The following is a 21266-nucleotide window of genomic DNA, read 5'->3' as shown; positions in this document are numbered from 1 at the left end:
TAATGAATTGTGGAAGCTTAGCAGGGATGAGTCTGGGTGGTGTTTGAATGGGGAGGAGACTGCCTTATAAAGCTGACCAGGAAATGACAGTACAGCAGTTGCATTAATCTGTGTAGAGCTTTACTTCATCCCCCCTCTTATACGAAGGGAATGGGGGCGTTTCTGAGTATAGTTCAACATTCTGAGGTGGAGTGGTGGTAGTGAGATGGCGACCTGAGTTTGATTTCCAACCATGGCTAGCGTTGAACTTCTTTCGCACCGTACGTAGCCAACGGTGCTAATCGGAGGTGGGAGTGGTCCTGCTCTATCCAGAGTGATGATGTACGATCAACCAACCCAAATGACCAAAATTGTGTAGGGAGGCCTTCATTTTATCAGTGAATTGACAAAGGCCGATAAATTATCCTAATATTTGTGTGATTATTATAGTGCTTCCGCTTCCTCCCGACATGCCAAACACTCAATTAATGGAAAATTAGCCAGACATCCCAATGCAAGAGCCTTCTGAAAAAGGGGTATTGAGAATCAAGTGAGGCTTTCCTGGGTAAATCAAAGTCATCATCATTATTAAAACAGTCTGTTCTCCAATAAGAGGGTAGTAGCGTTTCTGAAGAACACCGCATTAAAAGAAATAATATAGGGTAAAGCAAAGTCCACGATAACGCGTGAGATGTATACGCAGGTCGAGCAAAGTCTGAGGTGCATGGGTAGCATCTAGACGCATCCAGCAGCATCCCGCCTTGTGTGATGGCGCTAAGCCGAAGCAGCCGTACGACCACTCGTTCCTACTCGCGCGACGTAGTTCCGTTCGCTCGATTGCGTTATATCCAAATTCGCATCCAGCGTTATTAAAAAAAAAAACGTGTTCCCCTCATACATTCATCGCATTATATCCAATTAGCATTGTGAAAACAACACACGGCGTTATTGCAAAACAGAATGTATCATCAGACCTCTGGCCACACGGTCAAGAGCGCTTCTCTCCATCTGCAGTTGTGCCACCGTTGCACGACGATCTACGGCCTTCAAGTGGCTCCCCCTTTGTTGTTTTTCCTTCTCCGCCCTCTTCCGCTGTCCTCTGCCCTCTTGCGGATCCACAATAGCGCTGGGGTTTGTTCTTGTTGTTGTCTCTTGTTGTGTGCGTGCTGGGTCCGTCTCCAGGCCCCTGATTCCGGTGGCGCAGTTGAACCCGAGCGAATCGTACGACGTGTACGTCACACGGAGCTTCCACGTGTGCAGGGAGATCCTGGCCGATTGCAAGCAGAAGGGTGAGAGTCCCCCCGCTGTCGCCACCGGCGAGACCTCCATACACACGGCGGTTGAAGGCGAACACAACAGTGGCATGGCTGCAGGTGGAGAGAAGCTCCGTCGGGATGCGCTCCTGCGGCCGTCTGGAACGCTCTTGCTTCCGTTATTAGGAAGCCACTGGGAGCTGTGCACTTTTAAATCATCATCTAAATTGACAACTCGTTTCTTTTAGAAATGCTTTTGGTGTTAAGTTTGTTGGCCTTGCCCCCGCACCTCCGATTTAACGCGGTTGGCTACGCAAGGTGCGAAAGAAGTTCAACAACGCCAACGGCGGAAGCCGACGATTGCCAATAAAGCGACGGTGATGTCACGACCGCCCCCACCCCACCCTGTGCAGAGCTTTGTGACGGGATCGGTGAAATCGGTGGCGCTCAAACATGCAGAAGATTCTTCGACAAATCTAGTCCACCAACTCGGCCTTCCAAACCGCTGATTTGCACAGATATAATGCGGCATGCATGTCCAAGTAGGGAGGCATGCGTGTGCAAGTAGGGAGTGTGTGGCCCATGGCTTTTGACATCATAATTGTGATGCATCGCTGGACGCCCGAGACTTGTCTATTATGAACGGGGCTGGTCACCTAGTTCACAATAACACTACACCGACCGCTTGAAATAAACATTAACGTTCTCATGTTTACATCATTAGACCTCTTTTGCCAGTACCAAAATATAATAATAGAGTTTTTCCCCTTTTTTGCCAACAAAACTTAAACCTTTTTACAAGGATTCATGTCTGCATTAACCACAATACCTGCAGTCAAAATGCAAACAAAAAACATACTATGATAATATATGCCTTTTGGCGTCATCTGGTCGAGCACCAATTGGGTTGAGGCTCAAAAGAAAGCCGTCCTTTGGTGTGGACCAATCAGTTTCAAGGACAATGCATATATTATCATAATCTGTTTTTTGTTTGCATTTTGACTGCAGGTATTGTGGTTAATGCATACATGAATCCTTGTAAAAAAGGTTTAACTTTTGTTGCCAGAAAAAAGGGGAAAAACCGAATTATGTTCTCATGTGTGTTATGGTCGGCCCCATTGACTTGACCGCATAGAGAATATTCTGTAGACTTGGTCGCACGTTTTGTAAGAACACGATGCTGTTATAGCTTTCCAATGTGTTGTTAGGTTGTTACTGTCAGACGTTTCGCTGCAAATGCCAGGAGCTTCTTCGGTCCCTCGATTTTCTTGATTCGTCCATAAGCTGCTGCGGGGATGGGATTGTGCCGAACATCGCGCGGTAAAGCCAAAAAAAATGTCGCAGAGCTGGTATGGGCACAGCTGCGGCACGCTGTGCAATGCCAACACAATTGGATTCTTTTGGGTGTGCTTTAGGGTTTAGCATTTGCGCGCCCCAGCGGATGCTCGGGGTCAGATTTTTGGAATTGTTCAGCAGGGCTGGACCTTTGAGCGCTCTTCTGAGGGTAATCTATACGAGCATTCACCTAAGCCGCATTGTCATTAGTTTTACGGTTGTGGTATATGTAAAAATATACCTTGTGTGATATTTAATATCATTAATTCCATAAACATTAGGGGAGTGGTCGCGTAGTTCTTAGCGCACTGCATCTTGAACCCAGTATCCCGAGTTTTATATTCGAGATCGTGTCTATAACATCACCGGTGAGTGATATTCAGACCAGTCTTCCGTGTGCCCCCTTTCCATCAACTTGCACTGACCCATCTGGTACACGGTCAAGCAATGCTTGCGATCGACGTGCCCGTTGGGAGGCCTTCAAGGATTCGACGGAGGGCTGTGTAATTAAATTTTGATTTAAAGCTTTCGTGACTGCAGTAATTCATATTCTTAGTTTTTTTTCGGTAAAGTCACGTTGAAGGGAAACAACAAAATAATAAAATATATATAAAACAATAAAAAAATTCTCACGACGTTTCGACCATAACTCAAACGGTCGTCTTCAGGTGTGTTGGTTTGCATAAATGTATTTTTAAACGGCGCTAAAGGTCTAAACTTTGCAGTCACACCTAAACACATACCAGTTAATGATATAATTGCCCAAGTAGACGTTGCTCTCAGGGGCCTGGGTCACATCGCTGCAGACGTAGCAAGATCTGAAATCGCTGCAACCCTCAAAAACGCTAAGATGCCAGCTAGCAACCTCAGCAAAGATGAGCGTTTTGAATTATATAAATTAAAAAAAGGAATGATATTGTAGTTCTCTCAGCTGACAAAGGCAATGCTACTGTCATCATGGATAAAATAGAATACAACAACAAAATTAAAGAATTACTCGACGATGGTAGTTATACAAAAATAAAAAGAGATCCCACCAACAGCCTCGTCACACAAACCAACAAAATAATTTCTGATTCAACCGCATTAATTGATCAATCTAAACAGTTTTTGTTGAAACCTTCTGCTGCCAGGCCACCAAGATTATACGGCTTACCAAAAATACATAAAGTAGATACACCCCTTCGTCCCATAGTCTCTACTATCGGCTCCCCCACCTACAAACTAGCTCGTTTTTTGTCTGAAATCCTGCGTCCTTTCACTGGAAAGACCACCTCTGCGGTACAAAATTCTACTCACCTGGTATCAACAATCAAGGGTATTTCCCTGTCCCCAGACGACTTGCTTGTCAGTTTTGATGTAGTTTCCTTATTTACCAAGGTTCTTGTACCTGACACCATTGCAATCATTGAAGACTTGGTTCATCAAGGACTAAACACTGAGGTACCCCCCCTGGTGAGACACTGTTTAACCAATACATACTTCACTTGGAATGGAACTTTCTACAAACAAACTGAGGGCACCCCAATGGGCTCCCCCCTTTCTCCAGTTATAGCTAACATTTTCATGGAGAAATTTGAGACTGACGCCATCCAGACTGCCACTCTGCGCCCAACCTTATGGAAGAGGTACGTGGATGACACTTTTGTCATCTGGCCACATGGCCGGCCTGCTCTAGACCAATTCTTCGACCACATCAATTCCATACACCCAGCCATCAGATTTACCATGGAAGTCGAAATAGATGGCAAGATACCTTTTTTGGATGTCCTAATTAAAAAGAGACCTGATGGTTCAATGAGCCACTCTGTCTACAGGAAAGCTACCCATACGGATGCTTATCTGAAACCGGATTCCCACCATCATCCATCACAGAAGAATTCTCTCATCAAGACTCTGTATCATAGAGCCCAATGCATATCCGACCAGGAACACATAAGCAGTGAACTCAAGCACATACACCAAGCTCTTAGGGCTAATGGTTACTCCGACTATACAATCCGCAAAGCTATCACTCAAACCATGAAGAAGAACCCTCTTGAGGAGCCTTTCAAAACCATCACTTTACCCTACATTGCGGGGATCACAAAAAATATCTCCAAAATCTTGAATAAACACAAGATCCAGGTCCGTTTCAACACATTACATAAAATCCGTGATCTGGTTCCGTCTGTAAAAGATGTGATTCCGGACATACAATACCCTGGTGTCTACAAACTAAGTTGCCTCTGTGGTAGTAGTTACATTGGAGAAACCAAACGCCATGTCTCGGACCGCATTCGTGAACACAAAGCAGACCTTAAACACGGTAGGACCAACACCTCGGCCGTGGCAGATCATTGTTCTAATTCAGTAGGCTCACATGCCATTGACTTTTCCAAGACAGAGGTTCTTTGTAAGCCATCTGGCTTCCATGAGAGATTCGTTCATGAGGCTATCCACATATACAAGCACAGAGACAATTTCAACCGAGAAGATGGATTCTATCTTAGCAATCATTGGAAAGATTTGATAAACCATTTCAGGTCTTAATTGATTGTTCACGCTTACAGTGGCTTTCAGACAGCATACATTATAAAAAGTTTCGTCTCCCCCCTCCTCTTTTCAGAATATAGATGGACTAGTCCTAAATAAACTGCCAAATCGTTGCGCATGGCGCTAACGTTTTTATAAATAAATAAATGCGCCGTTTAAAAATAAATTTATGCAAACCAACACACCTGAAGACGACCGTTTGAGTTATGGTCGCAACGTCGTGAGAATTTTTTTATTGTTTTATATATATTTTATTATTTTGTTGTTTCCCTTCAACGTGACTTTACCGAAAAAAGCTGTGTAATTAGTTTACAAATAGTTTTTTCGTTCTCTTTGGTGACCACGGGATGGGACTGTCCGGTCAAAATAGCCTTTTTGCTTCACCGCGGAGAACATTGGCAACAAAGTTAATGGGCGGACGAAGACGCCTCTCTCTCCGTATTTGTTTTCTCCATAACGACGCTGATGTTTATTTCGTGGTGCGTGCATTATACAACAACCATGTCAGTCGGCAAACACATCAGTCGGCAAATAGCGACATAAATTGTGAGGATTGTGTGTTTTTTTCTGACGTGTTTACTGGGGGTCGTGTACTTAGAGAGATGATGTTGGGGTGGGGGGGGTTAGGGATTGTGCCTTATCGGTGCGAGTATATGCATGTTGAACTTCTTTCGCACCGCACGTAGCCAACCGTGCTTATCGGAGGTGCGGTTTATATGTATGTATGTATGTTGAACTTCTTTTGCACCATATGTAGCCAACCGTGCTTTTTTGTCGGAGGTGCAGGGGTAGGACAACAAACTGAGTGACGATGAGCGCTGTTGTGTTCTGTGCGGCGGCGCCAGCAGGCTTATCGCGAGTGCTCATGGTGGGCCACGCCTCGTCCCTCGACGCCTGCACTCGACAGCTCCGTGGGCTCAGCAAGCTCCCGGCTAAAGACTTCATCCAGATCGTGCGCAAGGTCAGGCTGCCCCACCAGCGACCGTAACTCTCAACCCAACCCTCAAGCCATACCCCGTCCTCAACATCTTGAAGTCGTGAAGCTGTCATTGCTGCTGTTGTCGTTCTTTTTTTTGGACTGACGACGTCGGCAAACGTTGATGCGGTCTTTTTTTCCCCCCACGGGCTGCTTTTGTCCACGCGTGTTGATGCGGTGGGTTGTGCGGTTTTATCGTGCAGGTGGTAACTTGCTCTGTGTGTGTTGTTGTTCATCAGACTGGAAATTGCCCGCCCACTAAAATGGCCGAGTGCACAAATGGAATAGGCCTGTATTAAACGAAAACCAGGTTGTTGGGTATTTCAATTTATCATGAAGTCACTGTGATTTACAGACAATTCTTTGAAGACTCTGGCATAATTCTGTGCTCTCATGCCTATGCTCCCCCACTTTCACAAATCTACGCCTCTCCAAGTGGTGAGGAATGGTCAAATAATTCCAGTGACCCCAGTGATGTGAAGAGGCCATCGTTATCCAGTAATGAATTTACAAAGGGCTCATTTAATTGAAGTACATAAATGTGTACAAAATCAGCCCTGCGATTGCTTGCATATGTCACGGCTGGCAGAAAACGCCCCGGATTGTAAATACACTTGATAGGCATGCAGCGATTCACCTCCTCAGCAATTAAATGAGTTGTTAAAATTCAGGGTCGTGATAAAACCATGAAACAAAATATCGAACCTCAACTATCACATCTGGGCATGACTAATTTACGAGTGGGTGTGTGGAGTGTCCGCACGTTGGGGGGGACACTGCAGGAGGATCGATTGAGTGATGAAATAGGAATAAATTTTGATTTAAAGCTTTCGTGACTGCAGTAATTCATATTCTTAGTTCTTTCGGTATACTATACAATCCGCAAAGCTATCACTCAAACCATGAAGAAGGACCCTCTTGAGGAGCCTTTCAAAACCATCACTTAGTTCTTTCGGTATACTATACAATCCGCAAAGCTATCACTCAAACCATGAAGAAGGACCCTCTTGAGGAGCCTTTCAAAACCATCACTTTACCCTACATTGCGGGGATCACAAAAAATATCTCCAAAATCTTGAATAAACACAAGATCCAGGTCCGTTTCAACACATTACATAAAATCCGTGATCTGGTTCTGTCTGTAAAAGATGTGATTCCGGACATACAATACCCTGGTGTCTACAAACTAAGTTGCCTCTGTGGTAGTAGTTACATTGGAGAAACCAAACGCCATGTCTCGGACCGCATTCGTGAACACAAAGCAGACCTTGAACACGGTAGGACCAACACCTCGGCCGTGGCAGATCATTGTTATAATTCAGTAGGCTCACATGACATTGACTTTTCCAAGACAGAGGTTCTTTGTAAGCCATCTGGCTACCATGAGAGATTCGTTCATGAGGCTATCCACATATACAAGCACAGAGACAATTTCAACCGAGAAAATGGATTCTGGCTTAGCAATCATTGGAAAGATTTGATAAACCATTTCAGGTATTAATTGATTGTTCACGCTTACAGTGGCTTTCAGACAGCATACATAAAAAAAAAATCGTCTCCCCCCTCCTCTTTTCAGAACATAGATGGACTAGTCCGTCTAAATAAACTGCCAAATCGCTGCGCGTGGCGCTAACGTTTTTTTATAAATAAATAAATGCACCGTTTAAAAATAAATAAATTTATGCAAAACCGACACACCTGAAGACGACCGTTTGTGTTATGGTCGAAACGTCGTGAGAATTTTTATTGTTTTATATATATTTTATTATTTTGTTGTTTCCCTTAAACGTGACTTTACCGAAAGAACTAAGAATAGAAATAGGAATAGTTTGTGAAAACACAGCAAATGTATACATAATGTGGGTGACACGGTGACTACACTAAAGGTGTGCGCAGCCCGGGCGTCTCATACTTGTACACGCAGATGCTAAGCACGGTGTCATAGCTAGTTAATCAGCCCGGAGAATATTACTGCCATAGTTTTATATTGTGTTATTTTATTTTATCAATTTATTATTTTATTCTCATTCTACGTGACTTTACCGAAAGAACCAAAGAAGATGAATCCTTGCAGTCATGAAAGCTTCAAATCGAAATTTAGTACCACCAAAGTTTATTTGTTGGAGGAGTGTACTACCAAACAGCAAGTATCCATACTCGCTTCACACGCTACAGAATAGGGGAAAAGCAAAAAAAGGAGCATGGCTACATTATTTTACGAATATTCTTTTACAAACTATGGTTAAAACATCAGGCCATGAGTGACACGGCGTGAGGAGGTTTTCATCCAGCAGTGGATTGACAAAGGGCTGTTAATGATTATTCTGATTAGATTTTTTAATACGTGCATTTTTGGAGCCAGTATTATGATTCATGTGGTAATCGTAATATTGCACACTTTTGCCCATGTGACAGTCAGATATTGTTTTGACGATGTCGGGTGGCGGAGGGTTTTATGACCCTTGGGCTACACCCATTTTAAACCTTTAAAACAGGCTGCTTCAGCAGCATTCTCTTTTCTCCTCCTGATGACGACTACTTGTATTGTGATAGAAACGTAATTTTTTGTTCTTTTCTTTGAACCTATCTACGTGACAATTACCGAAAGACCCAAATAATATGAATTCCTGCAGTCACGAAAGCTTTAAGTCAAGAAATAACTACTTTTCTCCCAATGTATCTCTAATATATATTCTTGGTTCTTATTTTTATTATTTTATTGTTTCCCTTCTACGTGACTTTACCGAAAGAACCAAGAATATGAATCCTTGCAGTCACGAAAGCTTTAAATCAAAATTTATCTCTAATATGTTTTAAGTAACTGTCAAAGTCTAGGAGGGGCTACCCAACTGCTTCCTAATATATGCTTAAATGCATGTTCTTTGTTTCTTGAAACGTTAACTTGTGTTCATCTTAACCACACGGGAACCAAATACATTTATACAATAGTTACTGTGCATGCCTAGAATTGACAAATACACCAAAAGAACTTGGGTACAGTGAGGAATACCTTTCCTCTGTATGTTAATTAGGTATTTATTCAAGAGGACCAGTTGATCATTACAAATTCTTGTAAATCCTATCATTTATGTTTGCCCCTCACGTTAATGAAGTGTGTAGGTTATTATACAGCCAGTTTATCACGCACGTAAATTGAAGATCAATGCGTTTTATACACCACAAGTTCGTCACTAATAACTCATAATCCATGTGAAATTTACAAAGTAGGTTCAGCTCACTCGAGGGTGTAATAAAATAAATATCTTGACTTGCACAGACAATGGAGTTGTGTAACCCCTTTGCAACTTTTACAGTTTATTAATACCATATTATAGCTACTTAAGCCAAAAAAACGTGGAAATGTTTATTCACTCATTCTGAGATGCTTCAGCATTTAAACACTAATGAATGCAAATCCATATCGGTCACTCGCATGTCACTAAACAAGAAGATAGGTACATTTTAGCCATTTTTCCACATGACCATTTTTAACGCATTTATTTTTAGAAAATATAATTTATAGGACAAGCTTATGAATGGTCATTTAAAAATGGCAACTAGTTGCGAATTGTATTATTGAGGTCATGGGTCCAATTTTTTTAAGGCCTTATCTCGGTCAAAACCTATCACAGGGACCTGTAACTTTGGTCGTCTTACTATTGCATAGATATATGTATCTCTGGTTTTTATATTTTTGTTAAAAGATAACCTGGGATGACCCTGCCCCAGCAGAAATGTTGGTCTCCTTTACATTGGATTTAAAAGGCATACCTTTATAAGCAGTGTTTTCGTCATCACTATTTAACCCCCATCTGCCCACTAATTATTTACCTTGAAGCCAAAACTCACAGTGTACACAGAAAGGACCATCATGATAATAAAAAATGTATAGCTCATGAATTTGCAAGCAGTTTTACTATTTAAGCCACGACTGCTACATTAACAATACCCCCATGAACACACTGTTGGTTAGTCATACTACTGCTATCCTTACGTTCGTGACTGCTATGCTTACGTTCGTGTGCCTTTTACACAATCACTTTATAAAGGTAAAGGTGCAGCTCAGAAAGGTTTGGCTCACGCCACCACTGGTGGAAGAGCCTCTGCTGGAGAGTGCCCTAGAGAGGCCCTCGAGATATTATTTTGTCCTATTTTTCCACACAAATCAGTTTCTTGCCTTAAGTCAGTGGTTCTTTTTTTGTGTAAAGCTTTCGTGACTGCAGGGATTCATATTCTTGGTTCTTTCGGTAAAGTCACGTAGAAGGGAAACAACAAAATAATAAAAATATAAAACAACAAAATTCTCACGACGTTTCGACTGCAACACAAGCAATCATCATCAGGTGGTTTTCAACACATGCAATCATCATCAGGTGGTTTTCACACCTGATGATGATTGCTTGTGTTGCAATCGAAACGTCGTGAGAATTTTGTTGTTTTATATTTTTATTATTTTGTTGTTTCCCTTCTACGTGACTTTACCGAAAGAACCAAGAATATCAGTGGTTCTTAACCTGTGGTGCGAGATGCCATTTCTGGGGGTGCGAGACGTAACAAATCTTTTTTTAGAAACGCAAAATTTAAGCACGGGCATGTAAATACAGCAACTTTGTTTTGTAAAACCCTCTTTATTTATTATTAAACATTTTAACGTTTGAGAAACAATGGGGTGCAAGGCTGCAGTTAAGGTTAAGAACCACTGGTTTAAGTGGAAACCCTGAATCCTCTTCACACACTGCAAGTCCATTGTGGTGACGTTACAAAATATTCACAATAAAGGTTTTTTGGGTTAGATTGCGTTATTTATAAATGTGTCGTAACCCTCCACCACCCGACACGGCCAAACAGTAAAAAAAATGTGTCACGTTTACAAAGGACAAATAGTTCACTACTTTAGCCCCATACCGGTGTGTTGAAGAGTGAATAAACATCATTTAAAATTTGAGTACGACGTTTCGCTGGTAATTACATCCAGCTTCATCGGGCAATTCGCCAGAATGGTAAAGCCCTCACTTGCTCCCGGTCTTAAATAGAGCAGCAGGTTGACGTCATCATTTAACTCATTTCAGGTGCAGTGATTTTAGGCAGAGGGGGGGTATTGTAATTATATAATCTATTGGTAATCAGTCAATGGTTATGATTAGTAATGAGTTGTAGATTAGTAATAAGTTGTAATGTGTATTATTGTGATTATATGCTACGGTAGTAATCCATTGAAATTGAGAGAAATAGAAATAACTTTAATCGCTTCTGACAGCTACAGGCTTAGTGCGGCTTGGAAGCGTAAAATAATACATACTACATTTCCTTATAGGGGAAACGCATACTAATTAACGGCTTACTCACGTAGCATATAATCACAATAACACACATTACAACTGATTACTAATCTACAACTCATTACTAATCATAACCATTGACTGATTACCAATCGATTATATAATTACAATACCCCCCCACCTAAAATCGCTGCACCTGAATACATTAAATGATGACGTCACCCTGCTGCTCTATTTAAGACCGGGAGCAAGTGAGGGCTTTACCATTCTGGAGAATTGCCCGATGAAGCTGGATGTAATTACCAGCGAAACGTCGTACTCAAATTTTAAATGATGTTGATTCACTCTTCAACACACCAGTGGGCTAAAGTAGTGAACTATTTGTCCTTTGTAAACATGACACATTTTTTACTATTTGGCCGTGTCGGGTGGTGGAGGGTTACGACACATTTATAAATAACGTGATCTAACCCAAAAACCTTTATTATGAATAATATTGGTCGCGAAAGCCTACATGTTAAACTGACGTTACAAAATAACTGAGCGTAGGCATGTTGGCCATTATTATTATAAATAATTTTAGAGGAAATACATGTATCTTTTTTTTGTGTTTACATTTCAACATTGGCATTCATATGATTTATGATGCCACTGGATGCCTTGACTGTTCCCATCACTTTTTCAACAGCTTAAGCACCCCCACGCAGCGCTACAGATTATTGGCTTTAGTAGGCTATTTTCTTGGCGTGTGGATCTGTTTTTTTTATTTATCTCATCAAGTAGCATGAGTCGTATCATAAATTTGATTCAGAACAAAGCCGCTCTGTTGATCCGCAAATCCACGAAATAGGATCCGAATTGGCCAGTCGGAATGATCTAGCACACTTGTGGCCGGATTTGAGACCAGTCATGGACCAATGCAACTCTTTTTTGCTGCAATCAGATTTCCTTTCAATCATATCCAAATGTAGCAATGTCAAGCCAGTCTCCCAAACCCAAAGATGGGATGAATAATAGATTATGCAATTTCCAACTATGGCTCAATCTGATGGTCCAGCCCTCGTGTTTGTTTTTGTAGCTTTATTTTGGTCTGGTTGTGGTGTAATAGTTTTCTGCAATGTAGATTTCTCGTGGTGCCGGACGAGCAATGCTGTTGTGGGCAGTGCTGTGAGGGGAGGGCCAATTCCGATTGGCCTTTCCCCTCATGGCGTTTGTGACCACCGCAGCGGCCAAAAGGGGGCTCTGGACGGGGAGTGAACAGTCCTCTTCTCGGGGCAGGAGATTGCCAAACAACAGGGAGTGGCTCGTCTTCTGAACAAAATAATGAAGGGGGCGTGGGAACATGGTGGTTAGATGTGGGAAGCTGTAAGCCCCAGGCTACTTTGGGCTCACCTTCCCATCAACCAGAGGTGAGGAGTGGTGGTCGTGGTTACTTATGCCCCCACTGAAGACGAACATCCATGGAGGGATGCAGGCAAAGCCAATGAGTCAGATGCCTTCTATGACCTCCTGTCACAGGTGCTGGCTAAAGTGGCCCTTCGGGATAGAGTCATCTTGTTGGGTGACTTCAATACCCGAGTTGGTCATGATGCTGGCACCTGGTCTGGAGTGATTGGAAGGCATGGGCCAGATTAGCTCAATAACAACGGCAGGAGGCTGCTAGATTTTTGTGCAGCCCATGGACTTGTAATTACCAACACGCTGTTCCGGCATCGGCGCATCCACACAACATCATGGATGCATGCCGGGTCCAAGCAAGAACATCTGCTGGACTACATAGTGACGGAACAGCGGATGCGGGCCCATGTCCTTGACACCAGGACCTAACGTGGAGCTGATCTGCCCACTGACCATCGACTTGTCATCTGTAAGATGCGCCTGCCATTCTTCCACTCCAGTGGTGGGTCTACACCCAGGACCCCATTCAAACCCTTAGTGGCATGGTCTCAGCTAGCTGATGAAAGTTGCAAGCGAGAAGTTAAACATCGCTGGGGTTGGCATTGTCCCCCACTCCTCCTGATGTCGAGGGGAAATAGGCGAGGTTTAGGACTGTGGCTCATGCAGCTGCAATGGCTGCTTTGGGTACACGGTCCAGACCTCCCCAGAGACCCTGGCTGACAGAGGAGATGCTCAAGCTGGCTGAGAAAAAGCGACAGGCCCACTCTTATCGGCTACAGCATCCCACGTCGGAGGAGGCAGCCTTCGCTCGGAAGTTCGGAGAGCTGTGAGGCGCTGCAAGGATGAGTGGTGGTCGCGGGTTGCTGAGGAGATGGAGTCTGCCTCAATAGCCGGCGATCACAAATCACTCTTTAATTCCATCAAAATAGTAACCTGCAGCGCCACACTTATTACCATCATTCGGGGAAAGAACGGTGATTGAATCTCCGACCCCCAGGAACAGGTTTGCAGATTTGCGGGTATTTCTTTGAGGTCCTGGGGGAGGGGACATCCCTCAGCCTGGATAATAACGTGGGACAAAGTGGGGATGACCCTGCCGAGGCTGCGGTGCCTCATATATTGGAAGAAGTCACCCCATGTGAGTGGCTGGCTGAGGTTCCATCTGTCGAGGAAGTAATGAAGGCGATCCAGAGTCTGAGACCAGGAAAGGCACCGGGCAGAGATTATCTCCCAAGGAAAATGCTCAGGGAGGGTGGTGTTTGTGCACAGACTGCCCTACATGACATCATAACAACAGTCTGGACCACTGGACAGGTTCCGCAGGACTGGAAGGATGCCCTAGTGGTCCCTCTCTTTAAGAAGGGGGACCGCACAGAATGTAATAACTACAGGGGCATCTCACTCCTCAGTGTGCCGGGAAAGGTCCTTGCAAGGATTATTCAACATCGCCTTGCTAGGCACGCTGAGGAGAGACTTGCGGAGCCCCAATGCGGTTTCAGGAAAGGGCTGTCCTGCACAGATGCCATTTTTTTTCTGTCCGTCTGGTACAGCAGAGGAGTAGGGAATTCCAACAAGACCTACATCTCTGCTTTATTGACCTGGTCAAGGCCTATGATACCATCAGCAGGCCTAGGCTCTGGGTAGTTCTTCGTGCTTTCGGAGTCGCTGACCCTCTGCTCACGATCATTTAGGACCTTCATGATGGTGAGCGGGTCCTGGTAAAACTACGGGGCCGGGAGTCGGAACCATTCCCTGTACACCTTGGGGTGCGACAGGGATGTCCTCTGGCTCCCACATTATTTAACATCTATTTCGACCACGTAGTTCGTGAAGCCTTCAATAGCTGTACTGGAGGAATTTCCATCTGGTACAGATGCAATGGGAGGCTGATTGATGCCCGGGTGCGGTCAAGGGATGGCTCCCTATTGCTCAACTATGTTATGTATGTCGATGATCTGGTAATTGTTGCTCATTCAGAGGAGGAGTTTGAGGCGCTACTGTTGAACCTGGAGCTTGCCACTAAGAGGTGGGGCATTACCATCAGCCCCACCAAAACTAAGCACCTGCCTGGGTATTTTGTACCATTGGACACTCCACCCCTACAACTCCCAATTGGTGATAGGGCAGTTTTGGAGAGAGTGGAGAGTTTCCCATACCTGGGCAGTGTTCTCAAGACCGGCTCCGGTTTAACAGCAGAGGTCTCACTCCGAATCAGCGGCATTATCTTTTCATCGGTTGCGTAACGCTGTGTGGAAGCTACCTGGTCTGTCGCTCCGCACGAAGCTTCAGGTTTTCTCGGCCACGGTCATTCCCTCCCTTCTCTACGCTTGCGAAACGTGGACCCCCCTAATGGAACATCTTCGCCAGTTAGAAACATTTAGGCTGGCCTGCCTACGATCCATCCTGGGTTTAACCAGGCTTGATTGTGTGAGGAGCTCACAAATCCTTGAAAGATCTGGACAAAGTACCATCGGTGTGCTCGTCCGGCAGGCAAGGCTGCGTTGGCTGGGCCATGTAGCCCGCATGCCCAGCCACCGCATGCCTAAACAGCTTTTGTTCGGCCGGATCGAGGGGGCAAAACGGGCGCGGCACAGGCTAGAGAAGAGATGGAGTGATGTGGTACAGGAGGATGTAGAGCTGAGTGGACTTGCCGATGACTGGTACCAGCGGTGTCAAGATCGGCCTCTGTGGAGGAGGCTCGTCGAAGGACACTACTGGGCGGTTGAAGGCAGTCGCCCTCCAGCAACAACGGACGGCGGAGGAGCGACGCTCACAACAACGAGCGGAACGCTGGGTGGCTAAAGCACAGCAAATTGACCCAGTAGGGGGCACAGGTGGTGCATCAGCCAGTCATTTCAGTCAGTCGACCCGTGGCATCTTGGTCGGCCCCGTGACCTGACAGCGGGCGTTCGACACTTCACGTGACCTCAAGGTGCACATTGCCTGGCACAAGTGTGGTGGTGACGTCACCGTGACTTAGTAGTGAATGGCGGTTGTTGGTTGTTGCAGTCGCACAACGCCTTGGAAGCATTGCGAGGTGGCCGGGAGATAGCAGTGATTGACGGATCTACGTACGTGGCCAAGCTTTGAGGAGTTTACTCACTCGTATATGTGGGGTCTGTCAGGGTCACTCGATTTTGGCAAAATATTACCCAACGAAATTGACCAATCATTCCAGTGCATGAGCCTTTTGGATAAAAAAAGCATTGTTTTGTAAGTGGGTGTGAGTGTGCTGTTGTGATCTGCAAGTGCGGTGGTTTGGTTAAAAGAGTCTGGTAAAAGCGAGTAGTCAGCGTGGCAGAACTAGATGCTGCAGTGTTGTCAAGCATCACATCGTATGGCTCCTGCCCATTGCTTTTGTGTGCAGGTACCGTACCTGGGCTTCTGTGCCTGTCAAGAGCTGGAGGAGGCGGGAATCTGGCAGATGGTGGACCCACCCATACTGCCCCTCACGCACGGCCCAAACCCAGCCTTCTGTTGGCGCGAGGCCCTCTGTGAGGACTGAAATCATCCGGGAAAACACAATTCATTTATATTTATTATTGTTATTATTTTATATTAAACGAAGAAAGGAATAGTATAATAATGTATATTTCCCCGCATTTCTCTGCTATCACCGAACATATGTGTGTAAAACACAAATCACCCCCCCCTACAATAAAGGTTGTGGCCGGTCGAGAGGGGATTTTTTTTAAATGTAACATTCTCATGGGAAATAAAGCAGCGTGTACTAAATGCATTGCGCCACACTTGCGCCACTATTAGATTGCTATGTCACACTCGTTTATAGATGGGGGGGGGGGGTGGTCCTTACAAGTTTTGTAAATTAATTTATTATTTTTTAACACATATACACATATGTATATATGTATACATATATACGCGTGAGGTTGCTTGGTATCGAAATTCTCTCTCGATCGGGCACGGAAAGGCCTCCCTGTCCATGGTACTAAAATACCAACAAATGTGATGATGTTTCTTCCAAAAGAAAGTGGAAGAAATAGCCGGGGGATAGCCTTCTCCATCGTTGGGAGAACTAAACGTTAGTGTCACCTCACTTTTGTTGGAGGGGAACACATTAATGATGCTCGCAATTCCTTAAAAAAAGCATTGAATGTTACTACGCTCTATTTATCTTCCCAATGTTAGAGGAGAGAGAGAGATTGTACGGTTTAAGGCAGGTACTGGTGTTAGTGTGTCGTGTGGGAGGTATGTTTCGTCTTGGGAACTTAATCAACATTGAGTTACCTCATTGTTAATCACAGGCAGGTACTTTTTTTGTTGTCACGGTTTACTTTACTCGATCGGTAACAGGCGTACAGCGGCCCACAGCGGTCCCTTCTCGTGGTGTCTTCTATATACTTGCATGGTGGTCTTTGTAGATGTTGTCTGTGTGCTTGTTCCTACCACATACATTTACGATGGCAATCACAATTGAGTTACCAAAATTGAATATTTAAATCTAATATAGTATTCACATTATATGAACATTTACATCCAAAAAGTTAAAGGCACTCCTTTTTTTTACTTTTGTTATTGATTACATTATATTTTTATAGCACTTAACGAAGCTGCAGCATACATGTGTTTCGGTGTCGCGAGAGCTAAGTGACATTTGAGGTTTCTATAGCGCAGGCGTCTGCAACCTGCGTTTGTCAATTCGGATATTGATGTACGTCACATTACAGTGTACTCTGCACAGGCAGATGTGAGCGGCACATACGCCGCTGTGGTTACGTGCGTTCCCGTATCCGTCAATGCCCGGCATATATCCGGGGATATATTTGAGCGGTGGACGAGCGGGTCCATGTTTTCAGGCGCCACAGGCCCTCCGAACAACTCGACCGCGTTCGTTCAGCGTTGATCCACTTCTCGTGCAGTCGTTACCGCGTGTTCATCGTTGTACAGGGGAGAGACCCTCTGCTACCAACTCGGCTTACACAGGGCTAGGGTTGCAGTGTCTCCATTATGCATGACAGCAGAGGCCAAACACGATACATGCGGATTCCTTCCCCTTTGCGATGTTCTGTCACCGCGCCCTGGCGTAATCGATGCTCGCTGCTTTATCCACAAAATTGCACACGTGAGCATCGCGCTCCACACCCGAGTCACCAATGCAAACCGTCGTATGTCGCATTGTCTGAAAGTATTTCCGTGCTTGGCGGTTAGGAACGGCGAGCCGATTGTAACTTTGTGAGCTGCACAGGCAATTCTATGTTACCCATGAGCTCCTGCCAGACACCTTCTCTTCGGTACGCGAAGACTTCAGTTGACCTGCCGCGTGTCACCTACCCGGTTAATCCTTCCTTTTGATTATGACACTGAATGCGCAGCTCTACACACACAAGGGTGCTCTCCCATCATTCCAGCATCGAGGATCAAATCACACTGCTGTGGCTCACGAAATGAAGCAGTCAAAGCTGAGTGCTTGCGGAAGGGTGTGGCTAAATTAAATAATGTGATAATCATGGGAATTTTGTTTACTTATTGGGCTTCATAATGGTTCAGTAATAACATAAATAATGTACAGTCCTTTAGCAATCCACTGCCAAATGATGGGCTCCCATGCCTTCAGTTGGGGTTGGTTGACCATATTTCACCCGTGCTGGTCAGTATATAAATTGGTAATTGCTTTAGGGGGCCAAGACCGGTTCAAATATCACTCTCCACTGACGTTAGCTGGAATCGAACTCAGGTTACCGAGCTCACGGTGCAGTGCGCTTACCACCGCACTCGCCCCATATTGGAATTTGGAATAGACACCCCCCGAGCACTGAAAGTCTGCCATGTACAATTAACCAGTCAGGCAGGTTGTCAAAATAGTCAGGTGGAGATGTGGTTAACCCTGATTACTGGAAATGCTCGTACGCGCTTTTGTTTCAGGCGCACAAAATTGCCATTCGTGTGAAGGGTGTGCCACTGGGTGGGGCTTTGGAGCAGTGTGCTTCCAGGATGGAATGTTTCAGCAGATTTGACTCCGCGTTCAGTGCTTGTCCGTAGCATTGTCCTGACCCGATGCAATATAGGAATTAAAGTGCAGGCTGAATGCAATTACCAGGTCACGCTGCTAGCCGTGCAGAATTTGCGTTACTTTAACACGTTGCCTTTAATTATCGGGGTTTTGATGCCGCCTTTAATGAATGGCGAGAGAGGCTGAAGCAAGTTCTTTGGGGACGGCGGCAAACAAATGTGGTACGAAATGACCGAGCAGATTAGACAGGCGGTGGGGGGGGGGCGACCCCCTTGAATTTAACCCTCTGATGTACAGGGTGGTGGTCCAGATGTCTTGTGACCCCCCCCCCCCCAATTTAATTGACGCGCTAATAAAACATTTCCCGTTGCATACTAATTCATGTTTTATATACAGCTTATACTTTTTTCTTCTTGGTTCTTTCGGCAAAGTCATGTGATTTTACCGAAAGAACCAAGAAGATGAATCCTTGCAGTCACGAAAGCTTTAAATCGAAGCTTATACTTTCTTGGAAGTAATTGGAGGGGGGGGGTCACAATACATCTCGACCACCCTGTAAGAATACTATAGGTGGCAGATGTAACACTTGGGGAATGCGGTGCCGTGACACCATTCAGCGCCCCCTCTAAAAAGTAAAAAAAAACCTTTTCCGTGGGGAAACAACAAAAATGCATTCGGAAGATTTTAATCTTCGTGAGCGACACGTAACTCGATTGACCAACTTCCGATTGATATTAAAGGGTAAAAAAAATTAAGGAGCACGAAACAAAGTTCAACCATTGACAATGGTTAATTGTGCTAATTTTTCGGTCACGTTTACATGCCAATGCGAATTCAAGTGTGGAAAAAAATTTCATCCACTCGTCTCAAATTTTTAAACTTGGACTGAGCAAATGGCCGTCGTGTTTGCTTGGAATCTCAAGCTCGTTACTGTTTGAAAAATGCATTCTGGGATTGCATTGTCGCACAGATATTTTGTCGTTTCACAAGTCCCAATACGTGATATTTCCATAACGCCCTTCAATATTGGCATGCGTTTTCTCGTTCGCGCATCTTTGGTATCGTGTTCAAATGTCCGGCCCCATCTGTGGTTTTGTTACGAAGATAAAAGAAACAAAAAACACCGTTCCCCCCCTGTGTACTAAACTTGCTTTGCCAAAATATCGTTACAGACCATCGCGGTGCTGTGAGCTATATACATATTCCACTAATCTACGCTGTGATCGTGTCTTGTTTGTGGTCATCCGAAAACTGCTCGCGGATTCGTGAAGCAGCATTGTAATCTAGCGCACTGTGTGCTTTATGCAAAAAAATAATCCTTCAAAGCAATTTATCAATACAGGTATATATTTAAAAAAAGAAGTATAAGTTTGTGTACAAGTTAAACAATTATATATGTGTACTTTGCACCAATGAATTAAAGTATATTAACATGTGGACGAGCATTTATACGATTACTTTCGTTTTCGGAGATTTTTTTTTTTACGTATAATGTACGCACATAATATGCACAACGAGCCCCATATTTTGTTGTTATGATTTTAAAATGTTCTGTTTGTTTGAAATCTTTACTTGCACTGGGGATTGTGTTGAATGACGTGTGTTCATCATAAATACTTTTTTTGTTTGCTCAGGGCGCAAGGGAGGCAAAGCCAAGCCTGTGCGCGCCCCTTGTCCCAGGATTGCGGTGTCGTTCATTCCGACACATTTGTTCAAACGGGGGGAATGTACGAGTTACCTTTTCCGCGAAAATTCGTGCAATCCGTGAATTCAAAGCAGGTATAAGTGTTTCAGGAAATAAAAAAATTATACGAGACAAAAAAAGGTATTCACGTGTTTAACGATTTGACGACGACATTAAAAGCATGATTCTGCGCCAAGGGCCTTCTCTTGTTTTCTTCATTAGTTGGTGCAACATCAAAGACGTTTCCACGTGCAAATATTTGTTTTAGCAAATATATGGGGGGGGGGGCATAATGTTGGGCATGCCTGGGTGAGTAAATTGATCGGTCATGATCATCGATCGGCAACCAAAATAACAAGAGACATTTTTGTTCGAATTCGGTAAAAAAAACCTCAATATTTCAAGAGCTGCAATGCACTTCGTGGTGAATGCGAGAGACGGTGGTTTCCTTATTAAATAACGGGTCACGAAGCGGTCCTTAAAGAGACAGCCGCACGTGGCTGCGGAGCCGCAGGTTGCCGACTTCCCTGATCACTCAGCTATTTCAATGCTAAATTATCCTGTTTGATTTGTACTAGGTGCCTCTGTGGATGTGTAAGCTTTAACTTTAACATAGCTATTTCTATGACCAGTCACAAGCTAATCACTCAGCTATTTCAATGCTAAATTCTCCTGTTTTATATGTAAACCCCTTTGGCAAGGTGCCTCACCTCTCTAAACCAGCTTAAAAGACGCTACGAATCTTAACGTTCATTGAAGAAGGCCACTTGTGTTGTGGCTGAAACGTCGTGAGAATTTAATTGTGTTATTTTATTTTATACATTTATTATTTTATTCTCATTCTACGTGACTTTAC

The 21266-nt window shown here is 44.2% G+C and overlaps 1 protein-coding gene across 2 annotated transcripts in view; it reads left to right on the top strand.

Annotated features, from left to right (window-relative positions):
• UBASH3B (ubiquitin associated and SH3 domain containing B) overlaps positions 1-20606 on the top strand; it is a 107383-nt gene extending 86777 nt beyond the window's left edge. Inside the window, exons 13-15 of one of the 2 annotated variants that reach the window (XM_032964554.2) lie at positions 1162-1268; positions 5948-6063; positions 16123-20606. In XM_032964554.2, the coding sequence (XP_032820445.2) occupies positions 1162-1268; positions 5948-6063; positions 16123-16260 (361 nt within the window). In that variant the 3' untranslated portion in view covers positions 16261-20606. The remainder of the gene's footprint in view (positions 1-1161; positions 1269-5947; positions 6064-16122) is intronic. The other variant, XM_032964555.2, reaches the window with a different exon arrangement.
• The last annotated feature ends 660 nt before the right edge of the window (positions 20607-21266 follow it).

Source organism: Petromyzon marinus, chromosome 32 (genome assembly GCF_048934315.1).
Source record: "Petromyzon marinus isolate PM22_M1 ecotype Great Lakes invasive population chromosome 32, UKy_Petmar_22M1.pri1.0, whole genome shotgun sequence".
NCBI classification, from domain to species: Eukaryota; Metazoa; Chordata; class Hyperoartia; order Petromyzontiformes; family Petromyzontidae; genus Petromyzon; species Petromyzon marinus.
Note: the sequence above shows the minus strand (reverse complement) of the source record. Positions and strands in the feature narration are given on the sequence as shown.